General features: G+C 39.6%; 1 protein-coding gene across 4 annotated transcripts in view; it reads left to right on the top strand.

The window, feature by feature from the left end:
* Positions 1-11167, top strand: part of LZTFL1 (leucine zipper transcription factor like 1) — a 30955-nt gene extending 19788 nt beyond the window's left edge. For 3 of the 4 annotated variants that reach the window (XM_016940895.3, XM_516411.8, XM_016940896.4), the window contains exons 4-10: positions 890-950; positions 2067-2138; positions 4042-4107; positions 4190-4267; positions 6598-6774; positions 7750-7853; positions 8897-11167. In XM_016940895.3, the coding sequence (XP_016796384.1) occupies positions 890-950; positions 2067-2138; positions 4042-4107; positions 4190-4267; positions 6598-6774; positions 7750-7853; positions 8897-8915 (577 nt within the window). In that variant the 3' untranslated portion in view covers positions 8916-11167. The remainder of the gene's footprint in view (positions 1-889; positions 951-2066; positions 2139-4041; positions 4108-4189; positions 4268-6597; positions 6775-7749; positions 7854-8896) is intronic. The other variant, XM_009445348.4, reaches the window with a different exon arrangement.
* Positions 11168-18658: the final 7491 nt, after the last annotated feature.

Here is an 18658-nt window from a genome sequence, read left to right as displayed (position 1 = left end):
GTTTTCCAAATAATGGAATTTAAAAGTATACATTTATTAACTTTGAAATAGGAAATATACAAAAAAGCTTATAATATGGACATCTAAGAGCTCAAATTCAAAAAATATGGTAAAATTGGTGAAGCTGAAACTCATTTTAAGAAAAAGCATGCCAGAAATCAGGAAGGACTGACCACCAAGCCCCGTGAACTACTCTAAGCACAGTCACAGCACATCAGTTCACATGCAGAGTGTTGAACAACGCTGAGGACAACCTGTGAGCTGGGGAGGAAAATCATTGAACTTCTGCCACTGTCAGTAGATGACTGGTGAGAAAACTCTGAGAAGGTGGTGCTTTAAGAAGCTTAGAAGCTGACTGCTGTTAACACTCTAAGCTTGTGTATAGTCACTTCTCATTGGCCTTTGCAAATCTTCAGATGGCACACCCCCACTATCTGTCTTTCCTAGGAATTTGTGGTACTCTTTTTCAGTAGATACTATGGACTATTTTCATTTTTCTGAGGCTACTTTATTAAGAATCTTTTTTGAACACCTACTAGCTAACAATACATATTATGTAATAAAACAGTCTCCTCATAGCACCTCAAGAATACAAAGTTGACTATAAATTTTCCTCATATTTGTATTAACATTATGGTTTATTTCTAGCAGTGGATATTGCATACCTAGTAGATACAAAATGCCAGGTACTGTGGATGATTACATTTGAGTCCATGTGGTTTAGGTTCTCAACCATTTGCAACTAATATTTTTGATATGGTGAAGTTTGGTCCACCTTGCTCTGTTCTCTCTGGCATGTAATGGGTTGGTACCAGTGATTTTACTCTTCTTGCGTGTGATATAAATCTATTTTAAATGAATAATTTTTATCTTTGCTTTCTTCTTCAAGAGAATTATTAGAACAAGTTGCAGAATTTGAAAAAGCAGAGATTACATCTTCAAACAAAAAGGTAACTTTTTGGTCATTCTAAATCCATATCTTAATAGCCAGTATTTAAAATCCTCAAGTTGCTCAAAGAATTCAGAGATCAAAACTGAGAACTCTTAAGGAAAAGCATTCAATTCAAGAGTAAAATTCAGAAATTGTCTATCATATTTTCAGGCAAAAGAAAAAATGTTTTGGAAGTAACTATGAAAAACTGCTTTTGTCTGTGATGGCTTACACATACACATGATCCCTAAGTTCAGTCTCAATCCCACTCATAAATACTCTACTCAGAAGATTCAGAGCGCAGGCTGTAGGGTCAGCCACACCTGGGTATACATCCTGGCTCTGTCACTTCCTGGCTGTGTTACCTTGAGCAGGTTATCTGAGGTAGCTGAGCTTCATTTTACTCATCTGACAAATGGAGACAATACTAGTAGTTATCTACTTCTCTTTCTAATCATTCTCATTAATTGGAGTGGCCACTTACCATTCCACTTCACGGGCACACTGTAAATACTCCATTGTTGGATAAATACTGCTGAGATGAATCTATGTACATATACATGCAAAATACTTTCCAGTTATTCCTTTGGGTCATATTTCTGGCTAAGAAATTTCTGGATCAGAGGGCATGAATTATTTTATTTTTAATATATATTACTAAACTACTATATTATTTGTGCCAAGTTATTGTTTATCTGTATTATACTTGCCTAGATCTTCATCAATATTATTGTTTTTCACAGAGTCTAAGGTTCATGTAGAAATCACTGTTTCAGCTCCCACAGGCTAAAATTCTAGTTGCTAGATGCTAGGCTCTATATCAGATCTGGCTTTGAGCTCCTTCCGTCCCTCCTTTCTTCCCTCATTTTCCTTCTATCTATATATTTTTAAAAGATACAGGGAAGATAGGTTTTATTTTTATCTCTAACATGTATGGGGCACCGTAGGACAGGCATATCCTAGGCACTGGGAGTAACAAAGGATGAAACCAACAGAAATCTCCACACCTGTGGAACTGACATCGCAGTGAATATGTTTATATATAGTATCTTCCACTTGCAAAGTGCAAGTGTTCAATGATTATACATGCTTTATTCTGTGGTGATTTCAGTTTGGTTTCTTTATTTTGTTTCAGCCCATCTTAGATGTCACAAAGCCAAAACTTGCTCCACTTAATGAAGGTGGAACAGCAGAACTCCTAAACAAGGTAATATTATTATTTTGAGAAACGGAAAGTCTCTCATTCTGTCCTGTCATTGCCTAGGGTGGAGAAACAGAAGTGGAAGGTTTGGTTCAGTTCCTCTGAGGATAATTAGTCCATTGCAGTAGTTTTACTTGATGGTACCCCATGGGCCAGAAGAGGGCATACTTAACCTTCTAGAGAGCCTGAAGTAGCTCCTGATCACACCTTTTCAAGGTAAAGTGAAGAGCATGAAATTTTGGACAGCGTTTATTGATGGACATTTAAAGTTTGTGATCTGCGGTAACAAGGAGAAGGGTTTTTAAGTTTATACAAATTATTTATCAATTAGCCGGGTGTGGTGGTACGTGCCTGTAGTCACAGCTACTCGGGAGGCTGAGGCAGGAGAATTGCTTGAACCCGGGAGGTAGAGGTTGCAGTGAGCTGAGATCACGCCACTGCACTCTAGCCTGGGCGACAGAGCGAGACTCCATCTCAAAAAAAAAAAAAAATTATTTATCAGCACAGGTTGAGTATCCCTTATCCTTGGGACCAGAAGTGTTTTGGATTTCAGATTTTTGAATATTTGCATTATACAGATCCCAGTTGAGCATCCCAAATCCAAAAGTCTGAAATCTGAAATGCTCCAATGAGCAGTTTCTTTGAGTATCATGTCAGCACTCAGAAAGTTTCTGATGTTGAAGCATTTCAGATTTCAGCTATTTTTCATGACCCTTGTATTCTCAACATTATGCTAGATGTTGTTAGAAATAAAAAGCAGTGTAGTACCTGCTCCCTTGCCCTCAAAAATGTAATAGTTTGGGTTTTTTGTTGTTGTTTGTTGGTTTGTTTTTTTGAGACAGAGTCTTGCTCTGTCGCCCAGGCTGGAGTGCGGTGGCGTGATCTAGGCTCACTCCAAGCTCCACCTCCCGGGTTCACGCCATTCTCCTGCCTCAGCCTCCGAGTAGCGCCTGCCACCACGCCCGGCTAATTTTTTGTATTTTTAGTAGAGATGGGGTTTCACCATGTTAGCCAGGTTGGTCTCGATCTCCTGATCTTGTGATACGCCCGCCTTGGCCTTCCAAAGTGCTGGGATTACAGGTGTGAGCCACCGTGCCCGGCCAAAAATGTAATAGTTTTATTGGGAAAGTAGAACTGATGTTCTAGAAATAGAGACCAGAGAATATTCTCCTGTGTGCTACAGGTGTCATACTGGGTAGCAGAGAAGACTCAGTTGTGTGTGGATAACAGTAGGTGAGAACAGGCTCTTGGGTAAAGGGGTACTAAGCTGGGCCTTGAAGGATGAAGACCAGTTAAATTGTAGAGGAAAGAGAAGTGAGTGTGTTGGGCAGGAGAACAGAACAGGCAGTGGTCAGACAGGAGGCGGCATGACTTGAAACAGAGTGCAGTGCCCTCTGACTGGGCTGATGTGTTTGTTTGAGTCTACTGAAAAATAACACAGATGATTCAAATGTTTGAGCTGTATAAGAACAAAAGTGTTTGGCCTCACCTCAGTCAGAAGCATCTGTGGGCTTGAGCATGGTACTGAAGTGAAGGAGTTCTCAGGATAAGGGGCAACAGTGTGCAGTGTAGGCTGAGAATAGACCCAGGATTTGCAGGACCAGCTAGGAGAGAGTTGGCAGGGAAGGGGGTCTTTGGAAAAAAATTTGAAAACAGAGGACTGAAAGAGGAAAGATGTGTCTGAGAAACTGAAAGAAAAGAAACTAGATGTCTTAGATCCAAAGCTGACTCACAGATACTGAGGCTGATAGGCTGGATGAAATTGGGATATTACCAAAATATCAGTAGTACATTTTTGAGCTATTATGTAATTTAAATTTAAAAATTAGATTTTTAAGTGAAACAAGTAATAATTTCAAATATTAAAATATTTTGGTTAATATAATAAAATTTGAATTTACTCACAAAGGAAATTTTAAGACTTCAAGAAGAGAATGAGAAATTGAAGTCAAGGTTGAAGACCATTGAAATACAGGTAACTGAGAAATGTTTTGACACAATTATTGAACTGCCTACAGATTAAATACTGAAAGTGTTTTGTTTAAACTTCACTATAGGCTACAAATGCACTGGATGAAAAGTCAAAACTAGAAAAAGCACTGCAAGATTTACAGCTTGATCAAGGAAATCAAAAGGTGAAACAAGTTTTAGCTACCTTTCTCACATTTTCTAAGTAGAATGAAGTTATAAACTTAAAATTAAGTCTTAGTTACTGCTCACTGTACCCCACCCCTGCTACTCCCTGAGACAAATGCCTCTATTGTCATGTGTTGGGACATTCTTGCCCCCAAAAGGCCTGGTGAGAACCAGTGGCCTTCCCTCTGTCCATCTTCTAGGGCAGAGGGGACAGTACATAGCTCACACACCTGCAGTTTCCCTGGCATGCAAGATATTCTCACCATTTCCTGCAGTTTCCCTGGCCTGCAAGATATTCTCACATTTATTTTTTAAGTTTTTCTACAATCTTCCTGGTATGCAAGATATTCTCACTTTTTTTTTTTAAGTTTCCCCTCTCACTTTGACATCCAGTTACAGTGGAGGGGAAAGAAAATGAAAAGAAAAGTTTTTAATTGGTTTATATTTGGGTTTTATTATACTGAACATTACTTAAGTTTGCCTTTGATGAGTGTGACAAAATGATTATGAATCTGCAGATGCATCTGTACCCGCCGGCACCGTAGAGTACAATGAAATCCAGTGTTGTAGTTCTTCATGCTTGTCTGAATGTAATGACTGAATGTCACTCCGCCTGCAGGAAGTCATTGTATGTACAGTCTGTCTCCTGTGGACTTTCTGTTGAGTGTGCATGCTGCAGTATGATTTCCTGTGAGCAGGACCATTTGGGTAGATATTCAGTACAGCATTGGCTTTTCTAGTGGTCATACTCTCATTGCAAATGTCTGGTAAACAAACCCAAAATCTGCTTCACTGGGCTTTTGCTAATCTTTTCTCTATGAAAAATTTCAAACATACACAAAAGTAGAGAGAATAGTATAATGAACCCCCATGCACTCTTCACTCTATTTAGCAGTTACCAATGCATGGCCAGTCTGGTTTCATTTGTACCTCTACTTTCTTCTTCCCACCAGCCATGTTTTTTTGAAGCAAATCTCAGACGTTGAACCATTTTATCTGTAGATATTTTTAAAATAGGAGGATACTTCTTATATAGCTAATGATTTTCAACCATTATATGCCAATGACAATAGATTTATAAAAACACGAATGTTCCAGAACCGCTTTATAATTTCTCCTAAGTCAAACAATTGCAAACACATTTGGCTGATGAATTTGTTTAAAAGCTTTTTGGGGCTTTGCTCCAATTTTACTTTAAGATTTTGGACACAAGAACAACCAGTGAATACGTGCTTTTATTAGTTGCAATGAAAATCTTTTTTTCAAAGACCAGATTTCAAAAATGAGGAAAGATTTTTTTTTTCTTCTGTTGAAAGTACTTTTTTTTTTTTTTTTGCTTTTGAGACAGGGCCTTGTTCTGTTGCCCAGGCTGGAGTGCGGTGGTGCAGCCATGGCTCACTACAACCTTGACCTCACCGGCTCAAGCGATCCTCCCACCTCAGCCTCCCAAGTGGTTGGGACCACAGGCATGTGCCACCATGCCTGGCTAATTTTTTATATTTTTTGTAGAGACAGGGGCTTGCTCTGTTGCCCAGGCTGGTCTCAATTTCCTGGGCTCAAGCAGTCCTCGTCCCTTGGCCTCCTAAAGTATTGGAATTACAGGCGTGAGAGCCACTTGAAAGTACTAAGTATTTCTCCATCTACATATTAACCAATTGTAGACCATTTTACTGTCTTATCAGTACAAATGTTTTTTCTGTCATGAATCTTATCCAGTCAAAAACAAGATCCAGGAAGAGAGAAGACCCAGTGCCTGTCTTATGCTATAGTTGTCAAAGTATGCAAAAATTGTACACATCTCATGAATATAAAAAACTTAAAATCTTAAAAATTTAGAAAACCATGTAATCAGTAATTGTGCTCTCATATTATTTCCTTGTAAATAATGACTAAAACATATGTCTATTAAGTTTTTGGTATAAATTATATTACTTTTATCATTTTTTCTATCATTTTGAAGAATTCAAACTTCTTTGAGGATTTTTTTAAATTTGGCTTTTCAAAATCAAACCTGTTTGCCATCTCAACCCTGGTACACACATCTTGGATGGAAATACCAGCAGTTCACAAATCATATTTTATGTATTTGGAATTCAGTGGCTACTGAGTGTCGGCTGTGTGCAAGACACCACGTACCCAGGGCTGACAATGGACTGGCCTGCTGGTGACTCTGAAGGGGCTGGCACTTACCTAGGCTGGCAAGGGAGGCTGGCATGCACACAAAACATACATCATTTTTTTCATCTCCTATGATGTTGAATCACCATTCTAAAACAGTTATTTTTAGAATATCAACATGAAATTACATGCATGCATTTATTTTTCATAGGATTTTATAAAGGCCCAAGACTTAAGTAACTTGGAAAACACTGTCGCTGCCTTAAAGAGTGAGTTTCAGAAGACACTTAATGACAAGACAGAAAACCAGAAGTCACTGGAGGAGAATCTGGCGACAGCCAAGCACGATCTACTCAGGGTTCAGGAGGAGCTGCACATGGCTGAAAAGGTCAGAAGACCATGTTTAAGGGATTTGTCTGTTAATGCATGATTAATGCACACAGTATAGAGGAATACATGTGGCTAAGATAAACGTTGAACAACTGCAAATTCAGATTATTTTTTCTCAAGGTATTAGCCAATATGTTCTAAAGATTAATCATTTCCGGGCACTGATATTCTTCCATCTTTGGTACTAAAATATCTGTGATAATAAGACATCTCCTCTCCCTCTATGGTGTAGTGAAATGCTCCTCTGTAGGTGGCTTGAATCCTGCCCTACATCCCACCATGTTGCTCTTCTGCTCCTTCTTCCCACAGCCTGCAGAGGGATGAGGGACTGTTTTTTTTAAGGACTTCTATACTTTCGTCATAATTTATATAAAATATGTAGAGAGCTAGATTCTTCACTTTGGGGATTAGACTCTTAAGAATATGGGAGTTGAGGCCGGGTGCAGTGGCTTGTGCCTGTAATCCCAGCACTTTGGGAGGCCAAGATGGCAGGATTGCTTGAGCCCAGGAGTTCAAGACCAGCCTGGCCAACATAGCAAGACCCCCATCTCTATAAAAAAATTAAAAATTTTTTCATATAAAAATGGGAAAAAATATGGGAGCTAAAATTTAACTAAATTAAAAATCATTTTGCTAAAATACACTACTATGGGACTTGGGAAAAAAGTGTGCTTATTTTACAGGAAAATTAGTTTAATATTTCAAATAGATTTATCATATCCAGGGCTTGAGTTATTTACCAACACTGTACTTGGGAAAATGTTACTATTTTATGGCTTCTCATTTGAAAGAATATATTTTTAAAGTTTGGATAGTCTTAGTTTTATATAAATGTGTCCTTTAAGGAAATTAGAAAATCATTAGCAAAATACTAGTAAAATTCAAGCAAAAAAAACTACATATTTTTATCACATTTGTTATCTCTTTCCTTAACTATTTTTTTAGTAATGGGCTGACATTTTTTACTAAGCAGGAATTAGAAAAGAAATTTCAGCAAACAGCAGCTTATCGAAACATGAAAGAGATTCTTACCAAGAAGAATGACCAAATCAAAGATCTGAGGAAAAGACTGGCACAGTAAGCCACACTGATCCCGCCTTTGGATTTCTCTCTCTGGATTGATGTTTGTTCTCTGTTAAATCTAAGCTTGTTCCAGAGAGGTCAAGCCGGTGGTAGTTGCTGGATCATTTAGTCCAGAAGCCTTCATTTGAGGAAAGTGGAGGAGCTCTGGCCTGACCTTATCTATAATGCCCACCAGGGCTTCTTTTTAGGTTCATCTAGGCCTTTAGACTCACACAGGCCTACAGTAAGCTGCTCTTGGCAATGGATTCACTTAGCAGGATGTCAGACAGGAAACACAGCAAGCTCACAGGGCAGCATTAGGTAGTTCTCTTCTCCTTGGTGGTATACTCTAAGCAGTCCAAGAACTGGTCTTACTGTTCCCCTAAATGACAGTTTAAGTTGGAGAGAATGAGATTCATGCAGATGGGTGTCATAGCCAGCTTGGCTTAGAAGTCCGTGTTCTACATAGGATTAGTATCTCTCTTAGCAGTCACATGATACCCAGTTAAGGGTATGTCCAGTTAAAAGAACTCATCGCACAGGGGGAAACCTAAAGTGGTGGCTCCCACCACGTATTTATAGTTCATTCATAGTCCTCCAGGTCCAGATGTGGTCATCAGATGTTTTGCCTGGAAACTGAGTTGACATTTTACCTTTATCAGAGTTCCAGGGGAGCAGAGCTAGAAAGGGAATTCAAGGTGAGATTTGTCCTTAGAGAAGTAGATTTGCCCTTAGAGAAGTAGATTTGCTAGCCCTTTACTCATATAGTCGTATCAACTGTTCTTGTCAACATGATGATTGAGGTAATTATATGAAGTTATCACAGGTCTAAATGCCAAATATAGAGACTTGGAGTCTTAGCAGTGATCTGGCCTATCCTCCTACCTGATGTAAAAATCCCCTCTGAGTCACCATCAAAACAAAGTTGAATGTGTCCAACTTCTACCGTAACAGTAATTTGAAGTGAGAAATATAGTGCCACTGCTTCAGGTAAACTTATTTGGTAATAACAACAACAAAAGGTATCCTGACATTGTGTTCTTAATTTATATCTCCAGATATGAACCTGAAGATTAAAACTGAAGATTTCATCTGGAAGCTACCACATGCAAACATACAAGCAGTCTCACCTCAGGCATGTATTTTGAAAAGCATTTTGTCATATCCCCTCTCCTTATTTTTCTAATATTTAGACTTTGAATATTTAGAACTAGAGTTCCTATTTTCAGCTAGTTGAAAACAGAGAAAACCTTGTGATTCTGTCTGGTCATCCCACACACCTCTCTACTGAGTGCTCCAGAGTCTTAGCTCACATGCACTGAGAATTCTTTACAGCAAAGAAGAGATTTTTAGAGTGGGAAGAAGAGGCTTATCCTTCTGCATTAGTATAAAGAGTCTGTATTTTTAATAAATGTTAAATAAGCTAACAATGTTTGTACTTATGCATTCCCCATGGGTAAAAATAAATAATAGCATCGTTAAAGATAGTTATTACCAAAAAAAGAGAGTTATTACAAATAAATATGTCTCTTTATTTTTAAAAATGAAATCTTAATTCATTTACTCTATTTGATGATAAACTATAAATTCATTGAAAATGTGAATTCTATTATGGGTAGCCTTTTTACCAATTATAAGGAACATTTACAGCAGTGAACATGAACATTCACTTAGCTTCCTCAGTCTCTCCATCTTAAAGATCATTTATCAGAGGAGGTTCAGCATTTTTTGCAGCATAACTTTTCATGAGTCTGTATTACTAATGGATAAGTCAAATCCATCCTGCACTTCTACAGTTTAGAAAGTATCTGGACTCAGAATAAATGTAATATTTATACTTGTTTCCAGAATGTTATTTTACATTTTATGTTCAATAAGAACACTTTTTAAAAGACGTATATTCAACATAAAATCAGCTATCAGACTTCAGATTAGACTTTATTTATGTGGGTCTATAATAATTGTATTTTCAAGAGGTTTTCACTATATTTGTATTGGCCTGGTTTTCTCAGACGATTTTGGACAAATCATTAGAAACTGGGCATCATATCCACAGTTAAGTAAGGCAGTGATATACTATAAGGATAAACAAAGTCAAGTCCATAAAGCAATAATCCCTCAGAAGGAAAGTCCTTACTTTTCACATATTAATATTTAGTAATTTTTCCTGCTTCTAAAAGTAAGAGTATCACACCCTAAATGAACGCTGTCTACTAAGAGACATCATTCCATTTCCACAAATGAAGATTTTATTCCAAGAAACGAGTTTACTGATTGGAGCATAGGGCTTGTTGTTATTTTTATTCAAGCTTTTAGTAATAGCCTTGAATTTATTATTTTTCTTATAGGCTTTTTGTTAAAATAGTGAAGGAACAAATGTTAAAGGGTAAGATAATTTCCCTGCAAAAGGACACAGAAGGCAGTCTTAAGAAGATGAATGGATGAGAGAAGGGAGAGAATAAAATGCAATAACAAGCCAGCATTTACTATGTATTTTCTCCTCACCTGTCTCTCCATATTTAGGTCACTTACCAGTTTCTGTGCCCTTTTGGAGCTTTTGTTGAGGGCTTCATTCTCACCCTGTATTTCTTTAGCCCTAAATTGACACTCTCTCCAAAAATCCATTCCATTGTCTGTGGACCAAGATGTTCTATGTAATTCAGAAGCAGAACTCTTGGCTAAAGGGCTAGTGTGGCCTTCAGAAACCAAATATTTTCTCCCTACACCTTTGTCAGTTTGAAACCAGTGAGGAAAAAAGGTATGTTGATAAGAAACCTATATTGCTAGGTAGAATTTGTACTTGTTTTCTTGGTAGCAGTTTTGAAATATTCTGTACAGTACGTTCCTATTGTTTAATAATAAATTCAAAAATATTTCTAAAACCTTAAAACCAACTACGCCAAGCATTAAGATAAACAAATATGATGTTCTTTGACGTAAATCAACGTGATGATTCTTTCACATGTAAACACATTTTAGTGTTTCTGGTTTGTCATTTTTGTTGTTGTTGTTGTTGTTATTATTTACTCTATACCCTTTAGCAAAATACAGTTTTAAATTTTTATTGTTTTTAGTAGTTTTCCAACTTTAAGACTTATCTAATTTAACTGAGAAAGAAAGCCTTTTTCATATATATATATATATTGGATTTCTAAGGATGGTGGTTTGAGCCTTGATTAGACTTTTGATGAGCTAAGCCAGACAGGCAGTCTGTACATTGATGGCCATCACAATGCAGCTTTGGTTTAATTTAATTCAGGCCTGCTGCTGAGTTATGCACAGACTTTTTGTTGACCAAAATAAAATATAAAGGGTTTTCTTCTGTTTGACATTTGTGTTCATTTTTTCTCTTTATGTATTACATTTTAACCTATATTAAATAAATGCTTAAATGATAATTTTCTTATGTCTTATAAAACTCAGCATAAGAAAAATACTGCCCTACCTTGACTGTGTAATCTTATTTGATAAAGCCTTTGCTATTCATTATTTCCATTCTGATTAACTGAAAGAGATTTATAGAGATGCTCAAATTTTAAGCCCTTGGTGCTTTTAGATATATATTGGTTGCAAAAGTTTGGCATTAATGATTTCCCTCTGCTTATGTGTAAATGCCTATGTTCCAAAGCTTTGCCACTAGATATTCAAATCATAAATTGTCATGTAAGCCAGTCTTCCAGAAAGAAAAGCTATTTCAGCAAAATGATATTTCACATTTAGACAAAACAGTAGTATTTAGACAATAATATTTTGACAAAACCATTTTCAAAACTGCTTAGGAAAAAGGGGAAATATTATACTTAAAGGTAATGACCTCTGTCTTGAATAGAGGTGAGTGGGTTGGTGACAACTGGTTTGGAGGCTTTTGTGGGGGGCTGTGGTGTCTTTTGGATTGTGTCATCAGCTCCTTCATCAAGTAAGCGTGTAGCTGTTATTGCCTATTGTAAAACATGAATTGATGTGAACAGTAGTCAATCTCTTACATTATATGAAGTATAACTTCCTCTCTTTTTTGCCTATAATACATCCTTTAACTTTTACAGATTAAAAAACCACTGTTAGACAAAGCAAAATGGAACTTGGAAAATCCTTTATAGTTTTGTAAAATAGCAATGGGCTTACTGTCAAATTAACTAACAGCTTATTAAATGGATTTTCATGAGCACTTGGAAAAGAAACATAACCTCCAGGAGCCAGCATGGATCTCCCTAGTAAGAAATCAGGTATGGCAGGGCCAGTCGCAGTGTCTCATGACTGTAATTACAACGCTTTGGGAGTTCCAGGCAGGGGGATCGCTTGAGGCCAGTAAGTCAAAACAAGCCTGGCCAATATCGCAAGACCCCATCTCTACAAAAAATTTAAAAATTAGCAGCACATAGTGGCATGTGATCACATGATATGGCAGACTAAACTCGTTTGTCTTTTTTTTTTTTTTTTTGAGACAAGAGTCTCACTCTGTTGCTCAGGCTTGAGTGCAGTGGCGTGATCTCAGCTCACTGCAAGCTTCACCTCCCAGGTTCAAGCCATTCTCCTGCCTCAGCTTCCCGAGTAGCTGGGACTACAGGCACCTGCCAACATGCCTGGCTAATTTTTTTGTATTTTTAGTAGAGACGGGGTTTCACCATGTTAGCCAGGATGGTCTCGATCTCCTGACCTCATGATCCGCCCACCTTGGCCTCCCAAAGTGCTGGGATGACAGGCGTGAGCCACTGCACCCGGCCTCATTTGTCTTTTTAAAAGCATGAGAGGTATAGTATGTCAGAATTTCAGCAAGGTGCTTGACAAAGACCTCATGATAGTCTTGTTGAAAAGAATCGTAGGTGGGTTTTCCCAAATGTAGACTATAGGATAAGGATTTGGGTGCAGGTAGTTTATTTGGGAAGTGATTTCAGGAAATCCCGCGGAAGACTGAGGAACTGAGACAGATCGAAAGAGTCACCACTATGGGCAACTGGGACCCAATCCTGCTGGGGACCCTCTGAGACATGGTACAGAAAACATCTCTGAATTATTACACTGAAGGACAAGGTAGCTGGGAATATTATCCACCACTTTCCATCCCTCACTGGTTGAGGTTAGAAATCTGAGGTATTAATTCCTTGCCATGTCCAGCCTGCCTGGATGTGGACCAAATTCCAGAGAATGCTCTCAGGCAAAGAGACTCCTCCAGAAGCCAAGCATGGGAACTGTCTGCTTGCAAACTCAGGAGTAGATGGGGAGTGACTGTTAATGGGTCCTGCATTTCATTTTGAGGGTATGAAATGTTCTGGAATTAGATAGTTGTAATAGTTGTACAACTTTGTGACTATACTAAAAATCACTGAATTGTATACTTTAAAATGATAAATTTTATACGTAAGTTATATCTCAATTAAAAGAAAACCTCTGGGAATAAATGAAGGGGATATGTTGAAGTAATCACCAGCATCTCCAGCCATCCACTCCACTCTACTGTACCACCTGGTGTCCCATGTTAAGTTCACTTTCTCTCGAGGATAATGGTTGGTCACAATATTTTTAAAACAATGAATACAAAAAGGAAAACATCAACGAAAAGGTTAGTGGGACAGGCTGTAGTCCTCTCTGTTGCATATTGGTCCTGAAGCCATAATTAACATTTATCATCTCTCTCTTCTACTTATTCTAGATTCCCCTCACCCTCAACCAGCACTTTTGCTGGTCAGCATGGCTGGCCTCATGAGATGACCTAGACTTTCCTTTCTTAGATGTCTGAGCCCCTGATCATTTTGCCCCTGTCCTGCTGTATTTGTGAAATTTCCCATTTATTGTTACCCCCACATATCACCAAGAGGTACCCCTACACTACAGCCTGAACCATAGAGAGGTACAAAGCCCTCCTAACTGTGTACTCAAAACTTGCAGCCTTCTGAGTGACCCAAGAAATGGTCATAGCAATATTCCTAAGTGTTGTACATGCTGACTTCAGAATCCAGATAATACTACCTAGTGCTTACCTCTCTTAGTAGTAGAAGGTACAAAATGCAATAACTGGCTCTTGACTTGGCAGATGTCCCAGTATTCCCTAGATTGTTGGACCTCTGACCTCTGAATCTTTGTAGGAATTACCTCCTTCTCTCTGGTGCATGTGTCATGAGGAACACTCAGATTATTTGCCAGTTCATTCCTGTTCACTAGGTCCAGTTAACATTTTGTCATCAAAGTATTGGACCAGGATGATGTTCTACAGAATGTCACGATGATCAAGGACTTCTTTGGACGGTTTTGTAACAGCAGGAGGGTTTATATGCTCCTGGAGCAAAACTTTGAGTGTACACTGTGTTATCTGACCCAGGTGAATTCAACCTGTTCTTGATTCTCTTTTCTGAAGGGGATTTAAAAGAATTCATTAACCAAATCTCCAGCCTCATATCAAGTGCTGACTCGAAGGGATGCTACATCCAGCACAGCAGCTGCTATTGGAGCTACTTCTTGGTTTATGTTAGTCCACTGTCATCTTCCACTTTTGCTCTGTTTTGCTTTGCAGGAACCATTCAATGGGATATTGTGGGGATCACTGTCAATACTCCTGGGATGTTGCCCCTGATTTTGACCAGGAGTGGGGAGGGGGTGGGATGGAGAGAGCATTTTGGAGCATTAAATAAGCCTTTTCTACCATTATGGCTCTTATCCCTCAGGTCAAGAAACCAATTTTGGGGTCTCTCAGTTAAGTGCACTCATCCCATTTATCCTCTCAGAAACAAGGGAGATCAGGGGATTGACCCACAGGCCTACTGGATCTGCCCTGAGATAGTCTTGGGTCAGAACTTTATAGATTGCCTATCTTATATGTCCCACTCTAACAAGAGGGCTGTGATGGTGCTTTAGATCCCCTGGGTATGTCACTCAGGCCCTATGTTGAGTAGCTCTTGAAAGATGTGTATATTCTGCTTTCTCAGCGTACAGTTACTCTGAAAAATGGCCATGGGGCTCTTTGGGAAAGATTTGAGACAGTGCGTATTATTTAAGATTGCTATAGTGCTGCAGGGCTCCTCCTCAGGAGACCCAGACTCTCCTTCAATCCATGGGCTCTGGAACTGAGAACTGACTAGGTCTGGTAACTATGAGAGATCAGGATTTTCCACTGTGGTGGCTGACATCAGTCTTTTACTCATCAGCTGTTTGGTTGGTTGGCTTGGTTTTATAACAGTAACTTCATTGACTGCCCATTCACCTCACCTCTAGGAGCGCCGTAATCTATTAGCCACTGGTCCTTGGCTCCCTGGTTGTTCTTCTGGTCTTACGGCCCATTAGGTTACTGTATTCATTTTATTCCTCTAATGTCTGAGTGCAGCCGTTAGTTTTTTGTTCTGGAATCCTTCCTGTCATAGGAGGCCCAGTTATGTGCCAGAATCTTCTGTTGTCAGTTCTAGCCAACAGAAGACAGCCACCACTGAGCTTCTCAACAATGTTAATGTCCCCTTACCAATGCAGTCTTTATTGTTTCAGTGAAGGAAATACCCCTGCCCATGGGTGGGCTCTCTCGCCTTATATCCATTCTAGCATGTCATCCCTCTGAGCCTTCTGAACCCTCCTCAGCACTCTTGTTAAGCAGTTGTGGAATCTCCACCTCGTTTTTGGCATACCATCATCCTCAAGCACCAAGGCCCATTGCAGCAGTGTATTAGGACTGGCTCCATGTGTTCTTACAAACATGCCAAATCCTGAGTCACAGAAGACAGTCTATGTCAATAAACTCTTCCTTATCCAACTTCTTTTCTACTTCCCACTAGGCCAGCATCCTCAGGATCCATAACCATACATGTTCTTCCAGTTTCTGCCAGTCCAGGTTCTGTTCTTTTGGGGGACTAATCCATTTCTTCTCAAAGCAGGATAATATTTCTCTGCATAGGGCATGCTGATATTCAGCCCTATTTATTGGTTTAGAAGTAATGAGTGGAAGTAGGGACCGATCCTGAGGAAGACCAAGGTTATCTTGCCAGTCTCCTTTCAAGAGAGGCCTTGGAATGGCTTCCAGGTGATAGGAGGCTACTCTCCTCTAGCAAGGGGGAGTGAGCCACTTCTTCTAGACCCAAGGGTTCAGAAGAATCTGGGATATCAAGGTTGTTGAGGGCATTTGCCCAAATGGGCCCCTCATATCTCAAGAGTCACATTCCTTCCCAATCAGGGCCCTGACTTAAGCAAAGGAGACTTTCCGGGCATGTGAATTTGGTCTCCTTTGAATCTGCATCACTGCTGTAATCCAATCATGGGCCTGATTCTCAGTACATTCTGGCTTCTGCACATAGGAGATGTGGGTTCTTTTAAATAGAGACCTGGGGGCTTTCTAGTTATCAGGGCATCTCTTCAGGTAATAGTTGGCTAATCAGAGACTGTCTTCTCTTCTTTCATTCCAATCCATACCCAGGTGAGAGTGTTGGTAACTGACCCAGTAGTGTGACAGGGTTTATCACCACTACACTTACTACTAGCAGTGGGATCCTGTTGTCATCTGGCTGGCATCAAGTCCAGTGTCTCATCCTGAGGCCACTTTCTAGGGCCATTTCTGGCACCAGATGTTTTATTTCAGCTCCCCCAAAAGCAAAACCCTGAGGCAGGGATCTTGGTTGAAGTGGGGAGGGGATCCCAGAAAGTGGGGTGAGGGTACGGAGGCATGAGGCAGGAAAGGGAAGAAAGGAGATAAAATGTGTGTTAATGAGCAGGTTAGCACTGTGGACCACCACGCTCAATCCCACTGAGACGTGAGGAAGCTGGGAATGTATCCACCAGGCCTTAATTTATCAAGATGAGGATTACTCCTGAGATGTTAACTCCTTGTTGTTGGACCTAGGCTGAACATGCTTCCGTAGCCAAGAAAGGGCTTCAGGTGAAGAGACACAGAGAACCTTCTGCAGGCCACATTCCAGGCTGGGATAAGGGGAATTGGGTGTGACATCAATAGCATCTCATCCCACAGTGAACTAAGAAGATAGAAGAGCAAATGCAAGGAATATTTGCATGCTTTCAATACTTACTCATCAAAGGGTCAACTCGACTTAGAAGAAATTACAAATCCTGCTTACCATTTTCAGCCCAGTATGCTCACGTGGCCAAGCCACAGCTGCCTTTAAATAGTAACAACTCTGAAAAAAAAAAGAACATCCCTGGACTGAGTGCCTGGAGCAGAGCCCGTCATTATGACTCAAGTATCACAGGTGCTCAATCCAAACACTTGTGAAATTGACTTCTGTTTCCTGGCCAAGTACTGCTTAAGCCATGAAAAACCTTAGTGGTTAGGTTGTAAAAGAAATCAGATATTACCTATAAAGTAATTTCCTAACACTAAAATTTCTGCATATAAATAACCCAAACTTCTTTAAAATCAGACATTAAAAACCTTTAATACAAAATATAATTTCCTGCCTTCTTAAGCAGTGAGTCATAAGCATAATCTTATCTTTTCCTGATGACTCAAAGTCATTATTACAAGTGTCAATTATTGTCCTGCACTGCAGTGCCCTCGGGGCTGCTGAGGTATGGAGCTGTTTGCCCTTTTAGTAAGTGATTTATAAGCACTGTTTTTTTAAACTGCTGCATCTACGTTTTATGGTTTATGCGTGTTCTTTCCTTTTAGGCTGGTAGCTAACATTGGTTTTGTTTGGTTTGCCAATCTCTTGCCATTTTCCAAGGTGGGCTTGGAAAATAAATGGAGCCATTTATTAGGATTGTACGTAGCTTCAGGATGAGGGCTTAAGGGACTCTGTGTGTGAAGAGCATAAGCTTTGTGGCATCTTTGCTGCTCCAAGACCTTTTTAGATTGCTTTATAAGAGAATGTTAGTCTTCCAGATTACCAGCTTTGTTTCAAATAGTTGGGGTTTCCAGGTAAATAATTTTGAATAAGTGAGATTGTGAGCCTTTTATTTATTTCTCTTGCCTTATTGCACTGGCTAGGACCTCTAGTACAATGTTGAATAGAAAAGATAGCATCTTTGCTTCATGCCCAGTCTCAGGGAGAACACTTTAAATATTTCACCAATAAGAATAATGCTTGCAGGCTGGGCACAGTAGCTCACGCCTGTAATCCCAGCACTTTGGGAGGCCAAGATGGGCAAATTACCTGAAGTCAGGAGTTCAAGACCAGCCTGGTCAACATGGTAAAACTCCATCTCTACTAAAAATACAAAAAATTAGCCAGGCGTGGTGGTGCACGCCTGTAGTCCCAGCTACTCAGGAGGCTGAGCAGGAGAATAGCTTGAACCTGGGAGTCAGACGTTGCAGTGAGCCGAGATCGCACCACTGCACTCCAGCCTGGGCAACAGAGCAAGACTCTTCTCAGAAAAAAAAAAAAAAAGAATAATGCTTGCTATATTCGGTGTCAAATTAAGGAAGTTCTTTTTTATTCCTAGTTTGCTAGAAAAGCTTAAACTATAAATGGGTGTTGAATTTTGCCAAATGCCTTTTCTGCATCTGTTGAGATGATATAATTTTTCTCTTTTTTCTGTTAATGTTGTGAATGATATTTAATTTCTTACTGTTAAACTATCCTTAGAGGCCTGAAACATACTCCACTTGGTTGTTGCATCAGGTGCTGTAGAGAACGGTTCCATCCTGGCCCAGATGCTGTACAGGCAAGGGTTGAGCCACAGTTATTAATAGTCTAGGTCTTGGCAAAATGCCTCATGATTCTCCTAGAACAGAGAGGATGGGAAGCTTGTGAGGAGTTGCCCCGAGGCCAGCTCCTCTTGCCTCCCTGTCTTTCCTGCGAGGGTTTTGATGAGATTCTGAAGAGCTCAGAATAGACCTGCAGAATGCAAAACCACTTAGCTGCAGTCTAGGCTTGGCTCCCCAGCAACAAAGTATC

This window comes from Pan troglodytes, chromosome 2 (assembly GCF_028858775.2).
Source record: "Pan troglodytes isolate AG18354 chromosome 2, NHGRI_mPanTro3-v2.0_pri, whole genome shotgun sequence".
NCBI lineage: Eukaryota > Metazoa > Chordata > Mammalia > Primates > Hominidae > Pan > Pan troglodytes.
The sequence above is the reverse complement of the archived record's forward strand: the minus strand, read 5'-3'. Positions and strand labels throughout refer to the sequence as shown.